The sequence below is a fragment of the Meriones unguiculatus genome, chromosome 3 (assembly GCF_030254825.1).
Source record: "Meriones unguiculatus strain TT.TT164.6M chromosome 3, Bangor_MerUng_6.1, whole genome shotgun sequence".
In the NCBI taxonomy this organism is placed as follows: Eukaryota; Metazoa; Chordata; class Mammalia; order Rodentia; family Muridae; genus Meriones; species Meriones unguiculatus.
This window is the reverse complement of record NC_083351.1, coordinates 50745069-50772860: the sequence shown is the minus strand read 5'-3', so window position 1 is coordinate 50772860 and position 27792 is coordinate 50745069. Positions and strand designations below refer to the sequence as shown.

Genomic DNA, 27792 nt, shown 5'->3' with positions numbered 1-27792 from the left:
TTGGGTCATATGTCCTATACTCTCCACACTGACTAGTAGTATGTGTCTGCATTAACTGCTGTAGGCTGCAAAGAGACAACTCTCTCATGACAGATAAAGAAAACCTTAATCTCCAAATAGAAACATGAGGTTTTAGAAGGCAGTTTGACACATTTTATTTAAACTGCTTTATTATTAACATAAGCCCTCCATGATGTCAAAATTTCTGAACATTTGTTTCTAATAAATTTAATATGATGACCTCCCTGTTCATATTAATTCAGACTCAAGGAAAAGACAAATGCATAGGTATATTTTCTAGCATAGACCTGTGTTTGACTCTTGCCCATGTCATGCTGAGAGGCCAGCACTGCTCCTTCCTTTGGTCATACTGTATTAAACACTTCACTTCCTGGAAAATACAATACGTGGCCTGGCCTCATCAGAGCCAAGTTGGTGAACTACAAAGGCACACCCAGGAGGAAGCAGGGTCTCTGTGTAGCTCTAAGGTCAGAGTAGCACAGCTTCTATTTGGCAGCTACTTCATCTTCAACAAGACTTTTAATAATAGAAGAGCTTCCACAAGCTAACCAAGCTTTTGGTTACCAATGCCTTTCTCATTGATCATATTTTGAAGTCAGTAACCACTATGAGAACATGGATGATTCTCATTCTTGTGTTATAGTCAATGAATGTGCCATGATTTTTGGCCACAGATAGTTAAAATCATGCAGGAAGCTGGACTTGCAGCTTTCCATAAGCCTGTATGTGCATAAAAGATGCTCAGAACTTAGGAAATTTCAGAGCTACACTGGGAATAAGTTGCAGTGAGAGAAGAAAAGCAGTTACTGCTGAGAAATGATGAGGTTAAAACTCAGAAAACCCTGACAGGATATAAGGCAATGCCACATTATCTTACTTACTCCATAAACAGTGGATTAACATAGGAAGAAACTTCTCCTTCTAACTATGCCATATACTCTCCTTTGTCCCTTCTTTCTATATTAATTTTAATAATTGCAGAAGACTTGGCAGCTGCCCTTCCCACTTATATCTTAACTAATACAGACATCATGAACAATACCCTGTCACTTTCTGCCATTTTGATAACAAATGTTAAGGCACTGCAGCTAAAAACTCTGTGGCCTCCTTTAAGTCTCCCCAGCATTGTCTGAGAGCAGGTGGTGATGTCTAAGCAAGACTCTAACCCCTCTACCTCCACTGCTGAGTCCAGACAATCTCCACTTATTGATCTCTTACTGCACATCAGTTTTACCTTATGGGCTTGGTGGAGCACCACAGATCTACGCAGATCATAGCCAGACACTCAGAGCCTCTTAGATGACACAGTGCCAAGGAAAATGACCATAAAATCCATCTCTCCAGACTGATGACTCAGTCTTTGTCTCAGATTCCATACTGAAGCTACAGACAGTGTTAGTTTGTGGCAAATTTATTGCCACCACCAGAGGAAAGATTGAATGTCCTTACTACCTGAGTGTGAAAATATGTAGTCATTATAATGAAAAGATAAGACTTCAGGATTAACAAAGGCTTCAACACGTAAGTAACTCAACTGACACGGTTGACACACTTACGCATCATTGTGAGTTTTAAGACCAGAACAATTTCCTGTGTCAGAAAATATTCCTGGACAGTTATTCAGTGACAGTTATTACTTGGTGGACTCTGATTTTTTTTTCTGCTTTTGTAGTACTAGAAACTAAACACTTGGCCTTGTGGGTGTTAAACAAGTAGCATACAACTGTGTTCTATGCCCGACCATGTTCTTTTAAGACACAGACTTGTTATGCTGCTCAAGCTGGCCTGAATGCTTTTTCTTTATTCCTCTAGCTCCAGAACCTTATGAATGCAGGCATGTGCCAATCTTTACACAGGACCTCAGAGGAGTAAATTTCCTGAAGGGCTGTGTTAAATCATAAGAAGTTAGAAAACCAATTGCAAGCATTGTGCTCTATATAATAAGAAGGGGTCAGAGTAAATCCAGTTGAAGCCCCTTAAAGACATGAAGAGAAAGCATTTGGAGTGTTCGAGTGTTCTCTACTTCTTAAACTGTGACTGGGACCCCACAGGGGGTCACATAGCTGTGGGGCTTACCAAAAATTTGGCAATAGTAAAAAGTTTCTGCATTTACAATGACCAAAACATAATTTCAAACCAAATATGTAATGAAATCCAAAGTGTTATGGCAGTGTTCAACCAGATTGTGTCACATGACTTTACCTTGGTTCTTAACATTCTGAGAGCTCACTACTCAATGCCAGTGACTACTGCCTGAAACATCCTGGAGTGTTATGGGAACATTGTCTGCCATGAAATTCAGTGAATAACTGCATGGAGAAAGCTTTCTGCCCATAAAGAAACATAGCAATTTAATTATAAATCTGTCTGTATAGAAACACAATAATTTAATCATGGAATGTAAAACTTTTAACATTTTCCTACCATCAGTCCTGAGTGTGTGTTAGTGTATTATTAGGTGTGTTTTATTCTGACATTTGATCTTAAGAGCTGATGTTTAACTTACTATCCTGGGTTTCCTAAAAATCATTAAATGAATTTTGGCTTGAAAAATACAACAGAACTTCTAACAATTTCTGAAATGGCCCTAAACATGCTTCTGTCATTTTATACTATGTATTTATGCAAGAAATGTTCTCAGCATCAGTGGTTATTAAATCAGGGTATCATTCAGGTCCAAAAAAAACACTGACTGCTCTATAATTCCACACTGTAGCAAACATTCAGAAAAAGTTTGTTCTATACATAAAATTAAGTGAGCCTGTCAACCTTATTAGTATACAAATATCATTTTTAGTTTTTCAAGACAGGATTCCTTTGTTTAGCCCTGGCTGTCCTAAAACTATCTTTGTAGACCAGCCTGGCTTTAAACTCACAGAGATCTGCCTGCCTCTGCCTCCTGAGTGCTGGTACTAAAAGCACATGCCAACACTATCTGGCATAATTCACTTTTTAAATTATAAAAGTATTGTATATACAAAAATATTTTAAAATAAACTTCTTTATGATTTATTATGGATAAATGCTTGGCTGTGTATCTATTTTAAGTAACCATGTATCTTCATCATTGTTCTATTGCTGTGAAGAGACATCATGACCAACGCAACTCTTATAAAAGATAACATTTAATTGGGGCTTGCATAGAGTTTTAGAAGCTAGGTTATTATCATCATGATGGAACATGGTGACAGACAGGCAGAAAGTATGCTGGAGAAGCTCTAAAACATCCTGATCTGGAAAGAGAGAGAGAGAGTGAAGAGAGAGAGAGAGAACCTGGGCCTGGTATGAACCTTTGAAACGTCAAAGCCTGCCCCTAGTAACATACTTCCTCCACCTAGGCCACACCTTCTTATCCTTCTAATCTTTTCAAATAGTGCCACCTCCTTTTGACTAACCATTCAAATATATGAGCCTACGGAGGCCACTCTTATTTAAACCATCACACCATGTGAGAAGTTTTGTGAGTAGAAATTAAAAGCACCCTGTTCTGGAAAGGTACAGACATTTGGAGACGCTTGCTCTCAAGAGTCCCACTCTTTCTAGATCATGGCAATTTGAACATAGCCTAGGCTAGCCTCACAATGAAAACCTATAGTCTTAGCTCCTCTGGCTTCCTAATCTTTCCTCTAATGTCCCCTAAGTTAAAGTCTTATTCAGGTAGCTTTTTGCCATTCTCTGAGGCCTTCCCAATTTCTGTATCCTCTGAGAGGCACCTCCTAGCTTCTGCATGAAGATGTGCTTTGTCTTGCAAACAACAGTTAGATCCATACTGGGTCCCACCATGTGGCCATTGGCTGATACTACCTCAAATTGTTAGAGTTATGGAAGTCTTAACCAGGGTATGGATCATCTCTAAACCCAGTGGCCCAAAACTAAAATAAAATAAAAATAAAAGTGTTTGAATAAAACACAAAGATGGTGTTATCAGGTTAGGAAGTTTTCTCAATGAAAAAGTGAGGAAACAACAAGGCAAAGCAAGAACATTTAATGTGATGGAAGTAATAAGAGTTTGAACAAAGACAAAGAAATGAAGAAAAAAATATGGAAAGCATATGGAAAAAATAATTCTAAAGACATGTTTTGCACAGTGACTGAAACACACACATTTTTTTTTTGTTTTAAATAAAATGTATTCAGATTATACGTTACTGAATTTCCAGAAATGAGGAACACACACAGTATGAGCACGGCATAGAAGTGTCAGCTAAAGTCTGCTTTCAAGTGCATGGTCAATTGCAACTGAGGTCTGAGATCAGTAAAATTTTAATGTCATGTCTGTGCTTTGAACAGTCATGAACAATTTTTGATGAGCATGTCTACTGGGATGGCCAACTACATCTAGCAAACATGTTCTGGTGCTTTCCTAGCTATGGGAGAAGCTGCTACATCTTGAGCAGAAGCTGTTACAGCCTTAGGCTTCAGACAGCAAGGGCTTTCATTGGTGTCAACTCTGGAATGGGGAGGAAGAGAGCACCACTCAGAAAATAAATGGACATAGGGCAAGGAAAAGAGAAAATGATTCCAGGTATCTTTAAGATTTTGTATGCAAGTGTTAACCAATAACACTTTTTTGTTTGGGGCAACAATATGGATTAATAATTTTCCATGTCAGATGAACACAATTCTGCAAATTTCCTCTACAAAGTATCCTGGTCAGGCAGGAGTTAATTTTGCAGAAAGCTGCAGAATGCTATTATTTTAGAGCACTGCAAAACTGTAATTTGATTAGTCTATTGGACGATATTCCAAAGAACCAAATGTCTTCCATGAATCAGTCAGAAATGCTTAGGAAAACCAAAATAAAAAATGCTTTCTAAGCCAACAAAGGTGCTAATTAGTGCCTTCTGCATATCTGACTGCAGCTTCTCCAGTAATACATTGTGCAGGGTTAAGTGCGGTATCTGCTGCTTCAGATGGCACAAGTCCACCTAACAGTAGGGAGGATGGCTAGAGATTATATCAAGAAGGAAGCAGAATGGGAATTTTAACCACGGAAGGGAATGAAATCAACAGAGCAGAAACTTTCGTTCTCACTTTAATTTTCCCCGAAACCAGTCCTTAGAGAACTTGTGGGTAGCAGGAATTTGCTAAACCTTGTTTTGCCTTCTCCAAAATGCTTTCAGCCAGCATTAGAAATCAAAGAAGGGATTCTGGGAGGGGTGGGGGGGTATGGTAGAGAAAGTATCAATGCCAGAGAAGATGGAGTGTGGCACTAAAGGTGCCCAGCTTGCAGGGTGTGGCACTGCATCATAGATGCAGGTATGTCGGAAGGACCACGTTCTGCACAGGCAGACTCAAGCCTGATGCTTACAGACCTTTCAGGAGATCTGGGTTAACAGGGGAAGGTTTTCTCTCCTCTCGTGGGATTCCCCATGCTTCAGATTTTTGCTCTGATCAGAGATAGCAAAGGCTTCAAGAAGCTGGGCAGATAATCTCTAATGAAGCAGGCAGCATGGAGACTAGAAAATTGGAGTGTAGGCTGCCGGGAACAGATTGCTACCTCAAAGACACCTGGGCTGGCTCTGCAGTCTCTTCCAAGTTTTAAGGAAAGTCTTGGAGTCCCTATCCCCATGAGTACTTGGCACGCTGTGGGCCACCAGCTTGTGCCTCTCCTTCAGGTTCCTTTTGGAGACAAGACAGAGACGCCTTGACCTTGACAAGCCTGACCTTGGCCTCCGGGAAGTTTATCTTTCAAGTCAGAAAATGGAAAAAAAATAAAAACAAATGAACAAACCAACAAACAAAAAACAAATAATAGTTTCACACTGCCCACTCCAAGACTCTTTACAAGTGTGTCCACGTGCTGGAAGGCCAGCTGCTGCTTCTGCAGATTCAAGACATCAATACACAGAAGCATTACAAAAGCAACAATTGATCTCTTAGGACTGAGGGAGGTGGCAAAGGTGGACTAGACATCAGTGAGCGAGCCGAATAATTGTAATAATTTTTGAACAATTTTTAAAAAACATACCCGGCTTGTTTTTAAAAGTCTTATCGTGTGCCTTGGGCTGGATTTTCTTCAGACTCTCTGCTTGGCAGCACAGAAATGCTGCGTGTCTAGATGCATCAGCTGGGCTAGATTGTGTGGCACTTCCAGAGCTGTTGAGAAAAGCACTGGGAGTCTAGGAAAGCACTCAACAGCTGCATGTGCGTATTCTTGATGATGAAACTGAGGCAAGGGCGACAACCCTTTCGTAGCTGGTGGTGATGCTAAGCTTCACAGAATGTGGCTGCAGGATGGAAGAAGTCAAGAAAGCCCTTCCCCCAGCTGGTGCTGACGGTGTAAGGTTTCCTTGTGTACCAAGAGACCACATGACCACATCACATTCCATAGAACACAAACTACCTTCAGGAATGTGTTTTTTTTCCCTGAATGCTGAGCTTTGTTTCCTGGCAACCAGCTTGCTCCTCTCTGCAGTTTCAGGCAGAGGTTCTGTGGTGTGTGGTTACTAAGTCTGTGTGGTCACTGAAATCTCCTGAAGAAGTCCAGGGCAAAAGGATCCAGAGTCCAGTGACTAGAGTTTTCTGGGTGACTGGATTTTCTGTTTTTTTGTTTTTGTTTTGTAAGTGTAGCAGGGTTAAATTAATTCTTCTCATCAGTATCAGAGAATGGATCGTTTCCTCTCTGACAGTTTGAGCAATTCACTGTGCCACAGTGCCAGACCCCTGCCTGGACATACACATTAATCCCCATTTCTTAGGAAACCCACAACTGACAAGTTGAAAAGACTAAGGCAGCAGCACAGGGGCAGCCACACTGCAAAGCAAGGTCCCAGAATCACAGAGTTCTTCCATGGCAAGAGTGGTACAGAAACAAACCAAACCAAACCAAAAACCAGAAACTAAACCAGAATTCTTCCGAAGAGCCATGGGCACTCACTCAGTGGATTACAAAATAAAAATAGAGTAGGCAAGACTACACAGAGAAACCAAACTACACATAAAACTACACAGAGAAACCAAAATAATAGTAGTAAGAATAATAGAGGCCATCCTAATAGAAAAAGGGAAGGAAAACATGAGGAAAGTTTGCTAAAAGATGTTAAACAGAATGTATTTTACCTTCCATTTGACAGCTTGCTACTTAATTCATCATGGCATCATCCTCATGTAATTGCCTAAAATTTGTACTGTGCTTGTCTTTATGACGTGATTAATAAGGTGGTAAATCAGATTCCTTTCATATGACAACTTCACTCAATGTCAGTGATTTTGTGATCTTAAGATGCTCCAAGATTGAATCGTTTTCAGTGAGCAAATGTGCTGCTATGAATTAAGAATGTCTATCCAGGTGAGGGGCAGTGTTGAGTAGACTATTGTTTACAAAGTCTTGTTCATAGTCCTGTCTAAATGCAAAAACAGCTCACATTTCCTAGAATACTCTGGGAAGTACTGATGAATTTTAGTCAAGTTACTGACTAAAATTTTTCCTAACTTTAGATACATTTCCCCCAGATTACAGTTTCTTTAAAAAGCGACTCATTAACTTTATAACAAATGTCCTTCACCCCATGTGAAAATCTGTCAAATGAAGATTTAGAAAGCCTATCTTGGCTCAGTGAAAACTGATGTGATTGATTAGTGATGTCTGCCATGGAAATAGTCTTGGGATAATTGTGTAGGGCCTAAACCTAGTTTCAGGTTGTGCCACATTCTTTGAAATGGATTATGTTTCTCAACCTACAATATTCCAGTGAGGGTCCTGCTTTCTTTGCTATTCTATGTATTTTATTTTTATATTCTATGTAGTCTATGTATTTTTCTATTCTATGTATTTTAACTCTCAAGACTCTTTTTACATGATTGGCTTACTTAAAAACCTGTATTTAAGGTGGCACATACCTTTAATCCTAAAACTTGGGAGGGAGAGATGGGCAGGTTTTTGTTAGTTTGAGGCCATCCCTGTCTACATAGTAAGTTCCAGGACAGCCAGTGCTACATAGTGAGATCCTGTCACAAACAAGCATACAAAGAAACAAAGAATCAAAATCATCCATTTACTCACATATCAATTATATATTTCCAGTCTTTTATCTTTCCAGATCACTTAGCAGTATTGCTAAGCCTTTAAAATCTTCTCTAAAGTATGTACATTTCTTAGTCAAATATGATGCCATGTACCTAGAATCCAAGCACTTGAGAGCCTGAGGTTGGAATTTTACAGAGAGTCTAGCTAGGAGTACATAGGGATACCTTGTCTTACAACAACAGCAGCAATGACTGCAACATATGAGATTTCTTATCTCCACTCTCCAAATTTGACAGTCAAGTTCCTAGAAACCTTGAAGCCATTTCAGTGACTCACTACCTAAGCAGCAATCCTGGCTCCAAACTAAAGCCTTTCCTCGGATCCAACAGTTTCCCTGTTCTTCCCTCAGGAGGGTTTTTCTCATTTAAACCTTTTTTTCTATTTCTTTTTCTTTCTTTCTTTCTTGTAGAGGAAAGCTTTATTTTATTTTTTCACAGTACAGGTGGTAACACCTAAGTTTATTATACATGTCACATGGTGTAACAGGACAGCCAGGAATGAGAAGTCTGGTGCTCATTCTGATAAATGTGTCCATGATCTGAATAATGCTTCCTTTTGCAGGTGTAGTTGACATGTTATGTTGTGACACAGTCTGCAGTGACAGCTCAGTGTCCCCTATGGCGTCCAACAGTTATGTTGCCCACAGTATCATTCATTCTCCCTGCATCCTCCAGGCACCTGGACCCACAGCGCCATCTTTATCATATACAATGTTTTGCTCAAAACAATGGATTTTCATATCCTGATACATAAATGTAAATTCCTCTTTTTGGCTCTCAAATACGCTATGGGACATTCTGTTGGCAGTGTGGTGTTTGGGAAAGAAAGAAAACAACAACAGCAGCAAAACAAAATAAGCTGTGGCATTTTACTGGCCATGAGTTTATGTAACCATGCTGTCTCTTTCCTTTCTTTCTTAAGTGTAAAATATCAAGCCTTATTTTAAGGACTTATTATGAGAAGTTAGAAGATTGTATAGGGGCTGGAGAGATGACTTAGCAATTAAGGATGCTTTCTGCATTTTTTTTCAAATGATCCAGGTCCAGCACCCACATGGTGGCTTAAAACCATCATTAGCTCTAGTTCCAGGACATCCGATGCTCTCTTCTGGACTACTTGAATGCATTGAACATACCTATATGAAGACAATGACACACATAGAATAAAATCAATGGATCTAAAACAAATTAATATAAAAGTCTATAAATGGCAGGTTTCGCCCAGTACTTCACACAAACTTAGTGCAGAATAAATGCTGTTATTGCTATAATCAATAATAAAGGCAGTAATAAATTCCATAACTTTGCTACCCTTGTCTGTATGGTCATAGAATCATGACAGTATCTATGAATTCTGTTGAAAAACAAGGATAGGACCTAAGCTGGAAGGCTATGGAAAGGGCTAGATTATACAAATGAATGGTAGAGCTTGGCACCATTCCTGCCCTTGCCCTTCTACCTATGATCTTGAAAGAGCACCCTCATTGATCCCTTGAAGAATAACCCCAGAATGGTGTACCACACTTGTTGCAGATGACATTTTATCTCTAGCAGTCTTACCCCTTTATCCAGCAAATTCTATAAACTTCAAAATCCAAATGTCATCTTCTCCATGAATTCTTTGCTAAGTTTCTTGTTTGCTGCTGGTCCTGCTTTCCAACTCCCCGCGCTGAGTGTTCACTAACTCTCATACCATTTATCATTTTAGCATTTGTTGCCAGATAACACTCCTGGGTAGGAATTCCTTCCCGAAAAGGTTTACCTGGAGGTGAGAAACCTTCTTCAGACATGTATGACAATCACATTTACTCTATCTTTTTTTTTAATTGCAGCTTCTTTGCATGAACAAGGAATGGTTCAAATGACTGTGAAAGACTACATGAGGTAAGTAGCAGAATTAGTCACTTCACTCTGAAATTTTACAGCTATATCATTGATAAATGAAGTAGAAACAATGATAATCATTTCTTCTTAATAAGTCTATAGATCTTGGGATCTCATGAAATGGTGAGCTCTTAGCACCTATGATTAGGCCATTTTCACTAGCCGTGACAGAATTAGAGGTATCCTTAAATATAAAAAAGAAATGAGAGGATTGTGTCAACAAATGCTGACCAGATAGGAAACTTAATTGTAATATTTGTATAAATTCATCCTACTGCAATGTATTGATTGACTCATGGTTTTGTCTGGAAAATGATGTTACTCATCCCACTGTTTACCAACTGTTTAGATGTTGTTGGGAAAGCAGTGTGTCCCTAGTTAAGGAGAGAGTAGATTTCAGAGTGTGCTTCCCAGGGCAGTTGCATGATCTGGAACCTTAGAATAAAAGCCCACCTCGGCCATACTAAATTGAACATCTTAGGGGAGGTTCAGAACTGTGCTCTACAAATCCTTCAGAGGATTCCCAGGCACGGTCTAGTTTAAAAGATGCTGGGACTGAGCTCTTTGAGGGCAGGAGCTACTTCTTGTTCTTGGATCATCCTTGCCAGTGCAGAATCATTCAGAAAACTAAATATACAGACCAGGGTGCACACAGTTCACAACTGCTCTTCCCTTAGGTGATCCGTTGCATTGATCTGATGCAATAACACATTTAGAAGACACCAAAAGAAAAAAATAATCTCCCAGGTAGTTCAAAGAGAATGTTGGGAAATGGTTCATGAATAAGCTCATGCCTATATGGCTGGATCAAAACAGGAAGTGTTCATGGATTCCTCTGGATATAAGACTGGTACAGCTTCTGTGTTGCTCTACTGAACTTTGCAAACTGGATATAGACCTCAAATTAAGAAAGAAGACTAAGATTTATAAAAAGAAAGAAATGAGATGTGGTTGTTTGTGTCTCTGATTCTAAAACACTGATACAAAGTAACTTGAAGGAGCAAGGCTTTATCTGGCTTACAAATTGCAATCCTTCATTTAGGGACACCAGGGTTGGAACTCAAGGCAGGAATCTGGAGGAAGGGATGACAAAAACAGAGACCACAGAGGAGTATGGCTTGTTCAGCTCTCTTTCTTATACAGCCCAGTTCACCTTCTTGAGAATGGGGCCATCCACAGTAGACTGGGATTTCCTCCATCACTGAGAAGTCAACCAAATGCCCTACAGATATTCCCACAGGCCAACCAAATGGAGGCAATTCCCCAATAAAGATTCACAAATGTCTTTAGTATGCATGGAAAGTTGCGGGGGAAAAACCTAACCAGTATACAAGGCTATAAACAAAAATATGTATTTTCCTCTTTCTTCAAGATCTACTGCCATTTTAAAGTAAAATTCTTACTATTCAGAAACATGTTCTTTCTTATCCTTAATGAAAAGAAACAACCAAACAGAGATACAGAGTCCAGATGTTCTTATTCAGTATGGACAGGGCTAAAACAAATTTAGCAACTCAAGTAACCTCGTCTCCTTGGGAACATTGACATCTGCAGTATTGTTTGATAAATTTTAATTGTATGCCAACTGTCTAATACGATAAATGATATACCTGCGCTACATAAAACAGAATTATAGTATAATATAGTTCAATTTTCTTTAAGGTGCTCTAAAATGTTTTGAAATAAAGATGTACTAGATATGGCAATTTTCATTGTCTTGCTTAGTAAGGAACTTCATTACTATTGCATATCGTTAGCCACAAGAGCTCTGGAGACACAGGTAGAGACTGTTAGCCATGAAATATGAAATCCTTCTTCCTTGTGAGAAATTGCATGGAGGAACTCCAATTGTTATTTGCTGTATGTCTTTCATCACATAATATCAAACGCTTCCCTCAAGTTGGAGGCTAGCAAAGCTGTGTTCCCAAAAGGTCCCCCAATGATTTGCCATCTGTCAGGAATGATACATCCTGTCACCTTTATAATAAGCACTCGCAGGCACCTAACACTTAAATTCTCACACCTTCTATAGCAATGCTCAGAAAGAAGGAGCACCCCTGTGCTGCACACGCTGCCTCCTTCCAAGGTGTGGCCACTGTGGGGTTATTAGAAAGAGGAGGAAACACAAAGGCTTCCTCTGAAAGGGAAATCATCTCCAGGGCATCATGGGGGAACCTAAAGCAATGTGACTCATCTTCGATCTCCTTGCATTCTAGATCTCTGCATCAGTTCTCAGAGACTCCTACCCTGTCCAGAGGGACTAGCTTCAACTCTTGCTATTCCACCACAGGTGTACCCCAAAGGTATGTGACTTCCTGGAGCTATCATCCAGTTAGATGATTCAGCTCAAAAACTGGCTTTGTGAATTTCTAAATATGCACCTGAAAAAAAAAAAAAAACTTGTTAAATTGATAGATGAGAGGGAGAACAGAGAATTTCCAAACTTGATTTTCAAGAACATATTAAAAGAGGCAGTGAATTTGGAAAGGAGGTTAAGTAGCTGTCACTGGGAAATATCCGATAAATGATTAGACCCTGTAGTTGCAGGAATTTCATTCATCAACAAAGCATGTAAAAAAATATATGAACTGCAGCTCTACCTATTAGAACTATCACTGGGTCATATTTTAAGACAAAACTACAAGCTGCAAAAAGATACAGAAACCACATTATTATTGACAGGAGTAGCAGGTAAAATTTACAAAGTATGTCTGTTCCTACCAAGAAAAAGATCTGGAGAGAGGTCCATGGACTTAGTGGGAATGGGTAAAGACTCAGGACAAAAATTTACATGTAATAATTTACTTTTTTGAAGGTGAATTCCTTTTGTTTATTTCTTGACCAGTGAAATATATTGCAAGTTAATAAAATTGTATAATGATTTGATAGTATGTTTAATAACAAGCCACTTAATATTCATAGTGGTGGCCATGACACTATACGCTTTGAAAGTCAGGAACCGTCTTTGTTAACTTTGTATCATAGGTACTTAGCCTCAGAGCTTAGAATATTACAGATGTTAAATACAGATTATTAAATATGGACTGAATAAATATTCATACAGTGGAGTCCATAGATAATGAATTAAATTTTCATGTGGAATTTAGGATGCTCTCTAATCTAATTTCTCATTGGAACCTTCTTTATATCAATTTGTCCACGGCATACAATCAACTCATTGACACTGCAGCTTTCCAAATCACTTTAATGATTAAGGTATCCCAGCCAAACCATTTAGATCCCTCAGCGAGGGTTTCTAGGCTGCTTTTTCTTCTTTGATTCTGTCAGAAGGCTAATTACCAAATCTGTAAGTGACATTAAAAATTGTGAACATGACACTGGTGGTATTAAGAGGGTTTTCCCAAGAGGCTAATGAGACTGTTGCTCTGGAGAAAAAATTCTCTAAAGAGTCTCCAATAAGCTCATGAGAGCAGCATGGACAGTAAAGTCAAACAGAAACCTTATTGAAGATGCAAGGAAACCTCCTGAAACCTTATGAGAAATTTTGATTATTCCCACAGGGTCCATGACATTTGAAAGTTCAAACACCATAATTTTCTGAGTGAGAAGTGAGTTGGTATACATAACATTTTTAGATAATTGATTCTTATTTCTGTGCCAACACAGAGTAGAACAATTTGACAAAAGGATGTCTTGTTTCTCAGCCAAGTCAAGACAAAATTTAAACAAACAAACAGCAAAAACCAGAACATATTCTAATCTTACCTAGGGACGTGAAAGCATTATTTGGAAACATTGATCTTATAATGTGCATTCAGCAATATCCTTGGCAGATTTGTGTAGCTAAGGATGCCCTAGACTGATTGTTTAAAAAAAAAGTTTTTTGAGACTCCACTTCAGGCTGTTGTTGTTTTCTATTTCCTCAACTGCCATCAGTTATTGTTTCGTGGTGGCTGTCAGTGCACTATCTATGACTTCTGCTCCCCAGTCTTTATGCCCTGTCCAATGTAACACTTGTCCAGTGAGAAAGAATAGCCAGGTGGATAAACTCGTGGTTTGTAAAGCACTGGCAAGCGTCTTTGGGTGGGGTTTCTGACTGTCTTTTAAGTAAGCTGTGTGAGTGCTAATGAACTCACCATCTGTTTGTCTGTTCAAGTTCCTCTTCCACTCAAATTTCGGAAGACTGGATGAGTAGAAAAAAATGGATTGTGATTAAATGGGCTGTTATAGATGAAGATATTCTTATTTTTATCTCAGCATTCCTGAATGGCTGGAATTTTGGGAAAAAGATCCAGTGGAGATTCTTTTGGATCTGGGCTTTGGTGCTGATGAGCCAGATATCTGCACACAAATTCCAGCAAGGTTCCTTGGTTGCACCTCAGCAGCCAGAGGAATTAACATCCGTATTTTTCTTGAAGCACAGAAGCAGCGGATGGACTTTGAGAACCCTGATTTGTATGGTAAGTAGGAGCCTGTGGCATTGTGTCTCAGCACTTGGCACGGAGCACTGGGGAGGACCACAGAGCTGGACAGGATAGGCTAGTGCTTGTATGTGATACCATTCAACCCTTCCCCAAGTGGCTTGAAACAGAAAAGATTGACTTCTTGATCCCTCTTTATTTCTGCCATGGCTTGGTATGTATATTTAGAAGCAAGACTGAGTTGGCCCGTAGTGTCACTGAAGGCTTTTGCCTGTCCCTACTACAATCTAGAGTATCACCAGTGGCAAAGACAGGGAAAAGATGGCAGTGGGAAAGTATGCTCATTGCAGGTCATTGGATGTTATTGGCCAAGTCACATGACTTCTTAACTCCATGGCAGTGGAATGTGCAATCCTGTGTAAGCCTAAGAGTAAAACCCCCTCCTGGGCACCTGTAATGTCTATTCCAGCCACACTCCAGAAGGCAGACAAACCGCCTCATCATAAAGCATTAAGTGAAACCTCCTCCCCTGGAGGCTGGTCAGACTGCTACTGTCTATGTCTTGGGATGAAGGTGGTAGCTACTCACCAGTCACATCTGGCTGAAGTGTGGATTAGCTATACTTAGTCCTTATCACCAGTGTGAACTTGCCATGCTGGGGCACTCTCATGTATCACAGAGCTTCAGAAAATCTAGATAGAGAAATGCTAAAGTTCTGATTCTGAAATAAGTTCTTTTAAGTTTACCAAAAGCTAAGTCAATGAAGATGAAGTATTTTCTCAAATAACTATCTGAAAAAGAGACTTCACTTAGATTTCCCAGCTTAGTCTCTCTCTCTCTCTCTCTCTCTCTCTCTCTCTCTCTCTCTCTCTCTCTCTCTGTGTGTGTGTGTGTGTGTGTGTGTGTGCATGTGTGTGTGTGAAATGGTTCTCAAAATTTTAACAGTGAAGTTTGAGAGTATGTCATCCTGAAGGTATTTTGATGTACTCTTTTTACTTCTAGAAGGAGTTACTCTGGTTTCCTCCTCTTCCGGAAATGGAAGTTCCTTGATCAATTTTCTATTTCCAGAAAATATCAAGATGTAATGGTATTTATTTACAAAGATGCTTGAATAGTACAGAAATTTGGTACTAGAGAAGTGAGGTCTTTAGTGTGGCTTTATTTGACAAAATTGCTGAGAAAACTTTGGAATTGATTTGTGAGATAAATTGGGGGAAGATAAATCAACTGGAGAAGCCCCAGGATGTTGCTATAAGCAGCATTATTTGATTGGGTGTTTTTACAGGGAGCTCAAAAGACCAAAATACTGATAGAAGACAAATAGTGGAGACAAAGCTTCTGGGAGATAAAGGGTATTCCTCCCTCAAAACTAGGAAGAGACTATAAGCCAGTCCAGTGATATAGCAAAGGTCTGTTTTAGAGACCTGAAGAGAGGCTGACCTTAACAATGGTGGACTAACTAGAACAATAGAGAAAACTTCAAAGCAAACCAGTATCATGTGGAAGTGTGGTTATTACTATTTTTTTCTAGCCAAATTTATAACAAGAAGCTGAGCAAAATTTAAACGGGAAAATTTGGAAGTCAGTTTGTCCAGGAAACTGTGGAAAGCTGGAGTGGAGATCATGACTGCTAAGACCACGGCCTTTAGAAGAAACTAAGAACTTTGCATCAAAATAATAGAAAAGACATAGTGAAGGGACCTCAAAAAATGGCCCCACAGCTGAGGAGAAGCTCAGTGGGTAAAACACTTGCTAGGCAAGTGTGTGAACTGTATATTGGATCCCCCAAACCCATAAAGAAATGTGAGTGAGAGTTGGGGAGATGCCTTAATTTTAAGTGCTTTTCATGTAAGGAAGAGTGCCAGAGCTTAGATCACAGATCCCACGTAAATGTCAAGTAGGCATGGAAGAATGCCTGCAATTACAGCCTTAGAAAGCAGAAATTGGATGCCCTGGAGCAAGCTGGGTAGCCAAACACGCCAAAACAGTGAGCTCCAAGTTCAGCAAAAAGCCGTACATCAATGTATTAGGGGAATGAGACTGAGGAAGACGTCCTACATCAACAATGAGCTGTCACCTACATATAAATGCATGGGTACCTGCATATACCTCTACACTCCCACACAAAGAAACATGTGTATAAACATGTACACACCACATAAATACACATGCAAAAATATAAATGAGTCTGTTGAGACCTCATTAATTACAGGCTCAATTGAAATGTTTGAATTAATTTTAAAGACTTGGGAGGAGAGTTTGGGGGATACCGTCTTCATACAAGCTATTTAGGAAGGTAATCTGGGCACTCAAGGGAGTCCGGCTACTTATTTGAGCTAGTGGTATACAAGTATACTGGTTTTGTTTGCTTGCTTGTTTTTTTCTAGACGTAGTCTCACAACGAAGTTCTGGCTGTCCTGGAACTCACTATGTATACCAGGCTGGGCTCAAATTCACAGAGATCTACCTGCTTCTGCCTCCCAAGTACTGTAATTAAAGAAGTGCATAGCCACATCCAGCTCATGCTGTTAGTTTATAAGCATGCAGGTTATAAAAAAAAAAATCAAAGGATTATGGATATTTTCATCCATATTCCAAAGTTAAGTCTGAGATGTCAGGCAATGTGCACAGTAATGTTCCATTCAGTTAGCTACTGAGAGGACAATGTATGGAGCTATGAGAGGGAAGCCAGAGATGAACTAGTGAACCCCAGAAGTCAAAGATCACAGCAACATGAAACATCTGCCATAGAAAGCCACAGTCAATGAGTGGAAGAAACTCAAGAGAGAGGCTGCATTGGCTGAAAAAATAAGGCCAAAACAGTCAGGCTTTATCAGCCCACTGGAGTTCACATAATGCCAATCTGTACCCTGGGTGATGGGCATGGAGCCACAGAATTTAATGTTTGTCCTGGTGGATTTCAGCCTTGATTTAATCCCACCCCTTTCTTCTATGATTCTATTTCTCCTTGAGAAGAGGGAATATTTACTCTAGACCATCATATTTCAGAAGTATAGAAGCTAGTTCTGATCTTTTCACTTTGGAGCACAACTATCAAGGTTAAAAAATAGTCATGAACATTTACTATGTTTGATGTAAAGCTAAACACTGCATGTGTATTAACTCATGCACAGTGGGGTCATGCTCCTAGTGATGACTGACCGGCGGTTTGGAACCAGGCCTCCTGATTCCACATGTTATTCCACACTTGGGTGATAAAGCTGATGGACATGATGATGGGAGAGCTGTTGCATGAAGCTATGGGAAGCAGGCTTGGACAACTTTATGTTGAAAGCCTGGGTTATTGCTTCAGGCTGTATTTTATCTTTTGCAATAGTAAGAATGGACAGTGGGGTCTTTGTCCCATAGGACAGCACTCTGTCACTAAGCTACATCCTCAACCCCAGGGTTTATCTCTTGACATTTGATTTTTTCCACATAAACATATAGAATCACACAACTCTAGGGTCTTAAATGAATTAACATGTAATACCTGTGTGCATATATGAACCCCCAAAGTTACATGTATCGGTGTGATAACTGTGACTTCTCATTAGGTTGTGGTCTCATCTTCAGAGAGAGTGGCATGGCTGGGAAATATTTGAGTTTTAACAGAGTAAAGTCTTTCTTGTTTCTGGAAAGCACATTATCCATTCTTTAAATTTGCTTTTCTTTTTACATTTTAATTTAGTTACTGTGTGTGTGTGTGTGTGTGTGTGTGTGTGTGTATGCATGTGTGTGTGCCTATGTGTATGCCTGCATACACACATGTGGAGGCCAGAGGACAACTTGTGGAAAGTTGGTTTTCTCCTTTTACCATGTGGATTCCAGGCAGCAAACTAAACTGCTTGGATTGATTGCAAATAACTGTCTCCCATTGTTTAGTTCTTATTATATTATTTACTGCATCAAAGTAGTTTCATAGAAACACTTCCATAAAACTTCCATGTTCCTATATTCTTCAGGCCGGTTCCAACAGTTGGAAATCCTGGACCATGTGACCGATGCCTTCTCATCTTTGCTGAGTAGTATTAATACCCTACAGAGCCAGGATGAAGAAAAAGCTGGAAGACAGGGTATGCAAAGCCCCTCGTCAAGTGGAGCTAAAGGGAATCTGAGAAGAATGAGTCAAATTTTAAGGAGGACTTCAAGACAGTACAGCAGGAGGGATGGTAACTCAGCACTGTCAGAATCATTCAAGATGGAACACAGGATTTCTACTCTACCTACCAAGCAATGGGAGCATAGAGTGGGGCTACAGGTGGCTTCCCATAGCGATGATGGAAGTCAAATGTCTCCTTCAACAGAACATGATTCTGCCCAAGCCTGCCATGACTTGTCACCTAATCTTCCTCCACAAGCTCTTCTGGACAAGCAGTGGCCTTGCTCGTGCACACTGTCCAAGCAGTGTCCTCATGTCTGTGTGTCTGAGGGCTCAGTTAGGAGGAGAACCTGGAAAGAGAAATGGATTCATATGGACAAACTCAAAAACTTGTCTCAGATTGTGAGTAAAGGACCAGACTCCTTTGAAATGGAAGAGGTGAGTGTTGTATTTACTACTCGGCTTCCTCTTGGAAATAGCCATGCCACCATCTTTTTGCCTTCTTGCTTCCATTGATACACTTGATCTTGCAACTTTTACTGTTTTACCTTACGGTTATGTCTTAGTTAAGGCTTTACTGCTGTGGAAAGACACTATGACCAAGTCAACTCTTATAAAGGAAAATATTTAATTGGGGCTGGCTTAGAGTTTCAGGGGTTTAGTCCAGTATCATCACTGGGGGAAGCACAGCAGCATTCAGGGCACACATTGTGCTGGAGGAATCAAGATGCTCTACATCTTGATCTGCAGACAACAGAAGGAGACTGTTCCACTGGGTATGGGTTAAGCATATATGACCTCAAAGCTCTGCCTTCACAATAACACATTTTCTTTAACAAGGCCATGCCTCCACATAGTGCCACAACCTGTGGCCAAGCATTCAAACACATGAATCTATGGGATCATGCTCATTCAGACCACCACAGGTTCTAAATTTGGATTAATCTGAGACACTTAAAATTATTGTAATTGTTTCATATAGAACTAAACTAGTCCAAGGCAATTATAAAAGAAACAGTTTCTTTAGAGCCTTACAGTTTCATAGAGTAAGCCTATGATTATCATGGAAAGGAGCATGTCAGCAGGCAAGTAGGCATGAGAGCTTACATCCTGATCCACAAGTACTATGCAGAGAGAGCTCACTGGGGATGGCATAGACTTCTGAAATCTTAAAGCCTGCCCCCAATGACACACCTCCTCCAACAAAGCCACAATTTCTAATCCTTCCTAAAGAGCTCCTACCACAGGGAAGCAAGCACACAAACGAATGTGCCTGTGGGGTCATCCTCAATAAAATACCACACCTAACCTCCTTTTTTTCTTATTCACAACTGAATCTGACTAATTTCTTACTTTGATTTCACCCAATATTTTATTAATTATCTCAATGTGATTTTCATCTACTTTCTATTCATAATTCACCTTCTTTAAGGTGTCAGTTCAATTACTCCCACTCAATGACAGTTGCCCCAACAATTTCTCCTCTGTGTTCTCAGAGTCTGGGCACAGAGACCTGTGTATATTAGTAGCCTCTGCTGTGCTGAGCTTTTGACAGCAAAGTGTTTGGAAATACTAACCAAAATGTGTCATGCAACATCCTTAATAAGACACTAAGAATTCAGTATGAACTTTATATATGAGGAGTTAGTTTTCTTTATTTGCGCACCTTAGAGTTTGTTGGTATTCATTGAGAGTTTATTGATATTCACTGTAACCCTGTTTCACCTGTCTTCTCTAATTCTTCATTCTTACTTTCTCTCACTCACACTGGTTTGCACTGTTATTCTGATATTTCCTTTTGTATTTAGTTGATAAAAATATATACATATGTATGTATATTTCCACTTATATCTGTATTCATAATGGTAGCTTCAAAGGGACATGACCTTACTGATAACTGTTATTTCACTCAATGCCATAGAATAAGAAAATGCAGCTTAGGGAGACTTCATATTAAACAGGAACCAGTGTTAGGTTTGATGTTTTTTGTTTTTTTTTTTTTTTTTTTTTTGAGTAGCAAATCTAAAGAAATAAAATTATAAGCAATAAAAATATGTGTAAAATGGCAGATTCCGAGACATTTAAATGATAGCCAATATGCATAAATACCTGGCCAGTAGAGTTTTAACTGTGATTGGCTAAGCTTTCCTTTACAGCCAGTCGATCCATGCTTCTCTCTAGTTCTGTTGACTAGTGCTTTTGGCAATATTTGGCATGAATACCAAGACCATACTGTCAACAAAAATTATACCTAGATTCTAATGCAAAGGGCAAGACATTTAATGTGTTTAATTCTACAAAGTCAAGTTGGGTCTGTTTCTTTTTTGCATTAATTAAGCTAACATTTAAAATGTTAAATAAATTTAATACTTATGAAATTCATGCAGTTATTCTACATGATGGATGTTTCTTTATGTTTGTGAATGGACCACATATTGCAGAAAACAAATGTGAGATCAAACAGTATTGTTGTCAGTTGGCATCTCATTGGTTGAAGACCGCTTCTGTAGTTATTTAATTCCTTCTGATTTTTATTTCAACTAATAACTTCCGATCAGGTAGGAAGCCCAGGGATATACCTGGCACTTATTTTAAATTGTTGCATCGTACTCTGTGGGTTTTTCTTCGTGCTTATGATGTAAGAAGAGAGCTTTCTTATTACATTTAAAATGTGATGAAGCACATTGGTTTGAGCTACCAAACCAACAAGAGAAACACTGGGAAATACATCTAATCGGGTCTCAGTGTAAGATTATAAGATAATACGCCTTCCAAGTTCTTGTGTGAAAACTTTTAACTTCATAACTATATCCAGAGAGAGTGTGCAAAACATGAATACTAGAAGGAAACACTCTAAATGTCAATAGTAACTATTTTCACCTTCTAAAGCATTTTCTCGGTTACATTCTTCTACAGTAAGCTGTGTTTAAAGGTTATGTTTACTGCCTTGTTTTAGCAGTAGCTTGGTCATCATTTATACAATATTATCCATTGCTTTCTAAAATACTTTAAAAATAAACTCTGCTTTCTCAATTTAGAAATAAATTTTGTTTATTGTGTCTAAGAACTATGTAGCAGCTGTACTATAGGAATTACTGTGCATAAGCTTATCAAGTCAAAGCTAGCTAACTTTCTCACGCATGTTTAATATTTTCTAGTGGCAAAAGTAGTTCAAGGCTTTGATCCCCTCACCCACAAGTGATCCGCCCCTCCCCTGAACTCTTAATTCTTTGAGTCTTTTATGTGGATATCTCATGCCACCTCATCCCAGGAGCTTATTACTATTTGAGTCCAGCAACTCATGTTTATTTCTCTATATTATCCACTGTGGTTATCAGTGGATAATCATTGATAATTGATCAAATCAAGTAAATGTGTCATGAAAATATTTCTAGTGAAATTGATGTATTTTGTTGTCTTAGGTCCAGAGCTTTGAAGAAGACACTGGCAACCCTCTTAACCTGACCTCAGGAATTGTAGGTAAGAATTCAAAAATAGATGATTTCATCAATGTGTTTGATTGTTCAGAGAGGGAATGAAATAGCCGATACCCAGGTAGCTCAGTGAAAATACATGGGGATTCATTGTCTCCATGAATTCCTATACATTTCTGTATCGTCTGCATTGCAATGTAAATTACATGTAAATTTTAAAATACTTTTCAGGATACCATTCACTCTTCCTGTGACTGCTGTGTGTGATCTGAATGTGTGTGTAGCAGTGTCTGTATGAGTCGTGTAGGAGAATGAACTTCACATCTGAGAGTGAGTGGGTGCTTTTCCCCTCCTACTGCCTAGGGCTGGTTGTTGCACAAATTACACTATTTAATGGGCTTTGGTTTTTCCCTACACGATAAATAAATAAGTGCAAATAATTTTTAAGTTTCCTACCAACACTTGAATTCTAAATTTTGTGTGGCCTTGTGTCAGACTCTTGATGGACAGAAATTGCCAGAGTGCAGCTTTCCTGGCATCTCTTGGGATGGTGCTCTACACTCTAGAATACAGACTAAGCCCTGCTTTGTTCCTGCTTCTTTCTCATGCCCCAAGTCACAGCTCTCACAGCTGCGTGGTCCTTCAGTGAAGCTGGAATCAGGCAGAGATTAGTCAAGCAAAATAGAGCAGATGAAGCTAGTGTGTTTCCTGGAAGAAAATATGCAAATTTTAAATTTAATTTAGTGTGGTGTCAAACACATCTTTTCCATTACAAAGTGTGTGTATGGGTCTCATTTTGCTAAATGCTGTTTAGAAATTATGCATTAGTAATTATAGGGTCCTGCTGATTACATAAATTGTTATCCTGCTCTTCAAGTAATTACCACATAACCTGCATTGAGGTTTATAAGACAAAAATAAGCATCTGTTTTCCATCTAATTGAATGCTTCTCAATGAAGCTGGAGGTCCCCTTGTCAATAGAAACTGCCTTCCTTGACATTCAATTAGGAGGTCTACTGATATCACATAAGCCATCCCAATTATTCCAAAAAAGATTATGTGGGAAGTCAGGCAAATTAGGAGGACTAAAGTGAGAAAAGTGGTAGTTTGCCTAATAAGAAAAATCTGGACAAGTCAGACTCTCTCTCTCTCACACACACAAACATCTTTCTTTTTTAATTTTTAAAAAATTTCCAAAAATAATATTGTTGCCAAAGTATGGTAGTATATGCCTATAATCCCAACACACAGGAGGCTGAGACAGGAGAATGGCAAGTTTGAGACCAGCCTGTGATACCCTGTCTCAAAACAACTTCATAAAAATAAGACTGAGGTCAAAGAGTCAAATTAATTGGGTTAATAAAGCACAAAAATTATCTTGTGTCACTTTGAATCATATATATACATGCAATTTTTTGAATGCAAAATTCCAAAGATGAACACATGTGAGTTTCGCCAGTGCCAACAGGCTAGCTATGGCTGGATAGTTTTAGTGTACTAGCTGTTGATTCTTAATGCCTTGGCTGCTTCCTGGATCTTGGGATGTCTGCCCTTAGAACACGTCCTCTGAGAACCCAGTCCCATGCTGCATGGGCATCCTGGTAGACATCCCTAAATGAACGTCCCTATAAAGGAGCCATTTTGATGCCTAGCCTAGTCCACTTTTGAGCTGACTCTAGCCCAGGTTCCAGTGACAACTAGAGAGCTGAGCAAGCCAGCCTACAGAACCATGGAAAGCAATCGTTTAAAGCCACACATTACACAAAAAAAATGAGAGCACATAATAATCTCATAAATATCATTAGAGCTCAGTTGCCTCTACTCATGCACAAAATTATGAATGTTAGCAAAATATATAATTATTTCAAACATGAATTTGAACGAAGTGAAGACCAAAACTATAAATACAGTATCCTTGCTTAACTTCTCAAAAGTTAACATTGGAATGACAAGTAATATAAGAAAGGAAATACATATGCATGCTAATTAAAATGAGGAAGGTACATCTTCTATATTCCAGAAGCCATGGAGATTGTGTAGGTTCTGAAAGAGAGAAAGAATGTGAGAGAAGTTGTTTGAAAGATTCTAAAAGAAAAACACATCAAGGGATTAAAAAAAATACATTTTACTAAAAAACAAACAATGCATCAATGGCATAATTTCCAAATGAATATTATGTAACTATTAAGCTGATCAGCACATGCATTTCCTGCCACATTATAAAATAAACATCAGAAAATTGTCACAAGATTTACCACTTCAAAATCTGGTTACTCAGGAAAAATGTCTGCCACAAAAAGATTGACTACAAAGGAGTATTCAGCAATCTGTGGAGGAGCTCATTACCAGTGAGATGTATGAGAAAATTCTATGCCTCTGGAGGACAGTCCTTCAGGGCTGAGGGTCTACTCAGATCTGGCATGCAAAATCTGATTCTGTTTCTGATGAGAGACAGCTTTCCCACAAAAAAAAAAGGCAAATATCAAACATAGTATTTCCAAATGTTCTACCTAAAGACACTGAAAATACAATGTCAGCATACAAATAGTTGATTGTTTCCATGCGTGGCACCTGGGCAGGTTTTTCAAGGAAAGCAAAAGCCTTCTCCTGCCTGAGGTCGAAAACTTGAGCAGAAAGTTTTATTGCAAGCCAAAAAAAAAAAAATTAAAAGACAAAATCTGGGATAAAGACAGAAGGATTCAAAAAGAAAGGAGGCATGAATCCCAGAAGGAGATGGCTAGAAGATCCATAAATTCTAGGTATGAAATCTGCCCACAATGCTGTTCAGTACTTGAACTAAACATGTATCAGAGAGCCCAAGAAGTAACAAATTCTGGAAGGAGTGGAAAAAAAATATTCTGTTTAGGATAATAGGCACCTTTCCCATAAAGGTGTCTTGCATCATGAGATAGAAACTATTTTCAATGTCTAGGTACAATGAAATTTATTAAACATATGAAGAAATTAGAAAATATAACCAGTGCTCACCAACAAAACAAGCAAACAAACAACAATAAAAACCCAAGAAATTGGGAAAAGCCATAAAAAACTTTAGATGTTGGGATTAGCAAATATCATCATGCTAAATATTGTAAAAGAAAGTTTGCTTGCAGTAAGTAAAATTATTGTAAATCTAAAAAGAAAAATAGAAATTATGACACAGAAAAAGTTCAAAAAGTGATATAATTTTTATAATTCACACTTTAGTAGAAGAGCTTAACCACAAGCTGGGCAGGTGGCACAAACCCATAATCTTAACATCCAAGAATGGTATAGGAATGCCATAATTTAGAAACCAGTCTGTTCTACATAATCAAGCTTTGTCCCTCTAAAGTATTTAAACACAAAATTGGAAGTGATGAAAAGATTTGGTGAGGTTTAACATACATGTGTTACATGTTACAGATCAATAGAAAATATGAAAAAGGTAAACAAATTTAAAAACCGTGTGAAAATTTATCTGAGGTACAGGAACCTATAGAACAATATTGAAGACTAAATATGAAGACACGTGATTGCAGAAGGAGCAGGAATTGGTCAAGAAGAACTGTGAAGAAAAATGCTTTTAAAAAGTAATTTTCCTAATTCACTAATAAATGTACACAAGCAAATATAAATTAAAAAATCTTAGCAAATACCAACAGGATAATTGCACAGAACACTATACCTCAAAGTGTTATGGTGAAATATATAAAGAGCAAATCAAAATGCCTCCGAGATTCCATCTTTCACTGATCAGAAAGGCTAAGATCAAAAACTCAAGTGACAACACATGCTGGAGAGGATGTAGAGAAAGGGGAACCCTCTTCCAATTCTGGTAGTAGTGCAAACATGTACAACCACTTTAGAAATCAATCTGGTACTTTCTCAGAAAGTTGGGAATAGTGCTACCTCAAGATCCAGCTTTTCCACTCCTGAGCATATACTCAAAAGATGCTCCATCATACAACAAAAACATTTACTTAACTATGTTCAGGGCATGGTGGTGCACACCGTAAACCCAGCACTCGGGAGGCAGAGGCAGGCGGAGCTCTGTGAGTTCAAGGCCAATCTGCTCTACAGAGTCCAGGACAGCCAGGGCTACACAGAGAAGCCTTGTCTAAAAAATAAAAGTAAAACAAAAAAGGAAGAACTATGTTCATAGCTGCTTTATTTGTAATAGCCGTAATCTGGAAACAACCCAGATGTCCCTCAGTAGAAGAATGGATACAGAAATTGTGGCACATTTACACATTGGAATACCACTCAGCTATTAAAAACAAGGACATTATGAAATTCGCAAGCAAATAGATGGAACCAGGAAAGATCATCTTGAGTGAGGTAACCCAGAACCAGAAAGACACACATGGTATAAAGAGCAATTGGAAGAGAACATGTTTAAACAGACACAGAAAAGAATAGGAGAGGAGAGATTTGAAAAACAAGGGACTGCTCATCAGAAGTGATGGAGGCCACAGGACAATACTTGAAAACCAGAATCTACTTGCAACAAAGTGCCTTAGAATAAGATGATAAAGGCATCTTCAGACCACACTAACTAAAATATCCCCTCCACTTTCTGTCAGTGATGCTCAAGAAAGCACTTCAAAGATGGATAGCATACCTCTGCGGGGGAAATATATATCATTTATAGCAAAGAGGTTATGAAAACCATTAAGTGGACTCATATAGATAAATGAAATGGCACAATAGCAAACTTAAATAGATTGAAAAATTAAGGACATAAAAAGGAATAAAAATAGAAGTATGTGGAGAGGGTCATGGGAGGAGAAGATGGAGGAGAGTGAGGTTGGGAGGGCAAAGGGAGGAAGCTACATCTGGGATACAAAGTAAATGAATTGTAACAAATAAAAAATAAATTAAAAAAGAAGTACAGAAAATACTAATAGAAAAAAAGGAATATACTTAAAAAACAACCTCATACAATGAAAGCACTTAATTTACAGATGACTACCTAAGAGAAATTACTGAAAAGTAGATGATGTGTGGAAAAATTATCTAAATTCTTGGAAAAGACAAGGAAATGATATAATAAACAAACAAACACTACTTAGATGGATCTAGAAAATACTAGATTTAAAGTGGATTTAACAGACAATTGAGTTAGACTTTTCCTATTTCTGTTTTGACCAAGGTTCTGAAAACTTATATTAGATACAAAGCCATTGCATAATAGGTAACTAGATGGATGGATACATGATGGATAGATAGATAGATAGATAGATAGATAGATAGATTATACATAAATAGATAAGAGAAGATAGATGATACAAAGAGGAGAAGAGATAGATGTATATACAGCTTTTCTGAAGAAATTGCACGAGCCAATTTCCCAACACCTGAGCCTTTTGGCTCATTGTGGTTATAAATGAGGTACAAGTTACAGAAAGTGTGAGAGAGAGCAAGGGCGGTTGGTGAGGAAATGTCACTGCTGACCCCTGGGAGGTTGCTGTACCAGAATGTGTATTCCCAAGTGCTGCCTGTCTGCCTTTGAAATGACTCTGTATAGGTAGGAGATGGCTCCCATGTAGGAGCACCAACAGAGTGTAGAAAAAGTTGTGACTCCAGGTAGAAAAACATCTATTGAACAAGAGAAAGGTTGACTGCTGCATTTGATCATATCTCTCCAGATTTCATCTCTCCAATCGAGGTATATCTTATACTTGATGAGTGGCCTTAGTTTTACAGAGGCTTTTGGTCTCTAATATTTGGTAACAGATGATGTAGTTAAAATGTAATGTCATCTACTAAGCTATAATCCCTGCAGTGTGTGGTGTTTTCAGGGCCAGCTAAACACTGCCTATCGGTTTTATGCTTCGAGAACTAACAGATAACCAGGAAGACAAATCTGGGATCATAACAAGTTGAAATAATTGCTAAAATGAACATTTTGATTCCGGAAAGTTGGAAGAAAAGTGAAAGCAAGATTTTATTTAAAAG

General features: G+C 38.7%; 1 protein-coding gene across 1 annotated transcript in view; it reads left to right on the top strand.

Annotated features, from left to right (window-relative positions):
• Itprid1 (ITPR interacting domain containing 1) overlaps window positions 1-27792 on the top strand; it is a 97987-nt gene that overhangs the window by 1474 nt on the left and 68721 nt on the right. The window contains exons 2-6 of the mRNA XM_021647446.2: window positions 9882-9933; window positions 12150-12236; window positions 14152-14354; window positions 18281-18855; window positions 21840-21897. Of these exons, the coding sequence (XP_021503121.2) occupies window positions 9902-9933; window positions 12150-12236; window positions 14152-14354; window positions 18281-18855; window positions 21840-21897 (955 nt within the window). The 5' untranslated portion in view covers window positions 9882-9901. The remainder of the gene's footprint in view (window positions 1-9881; window positions 9934-12149; window positions 12237-14151; window positions 14355-18280; window positions 18856-21839; window positions 21898-27792) is intronic.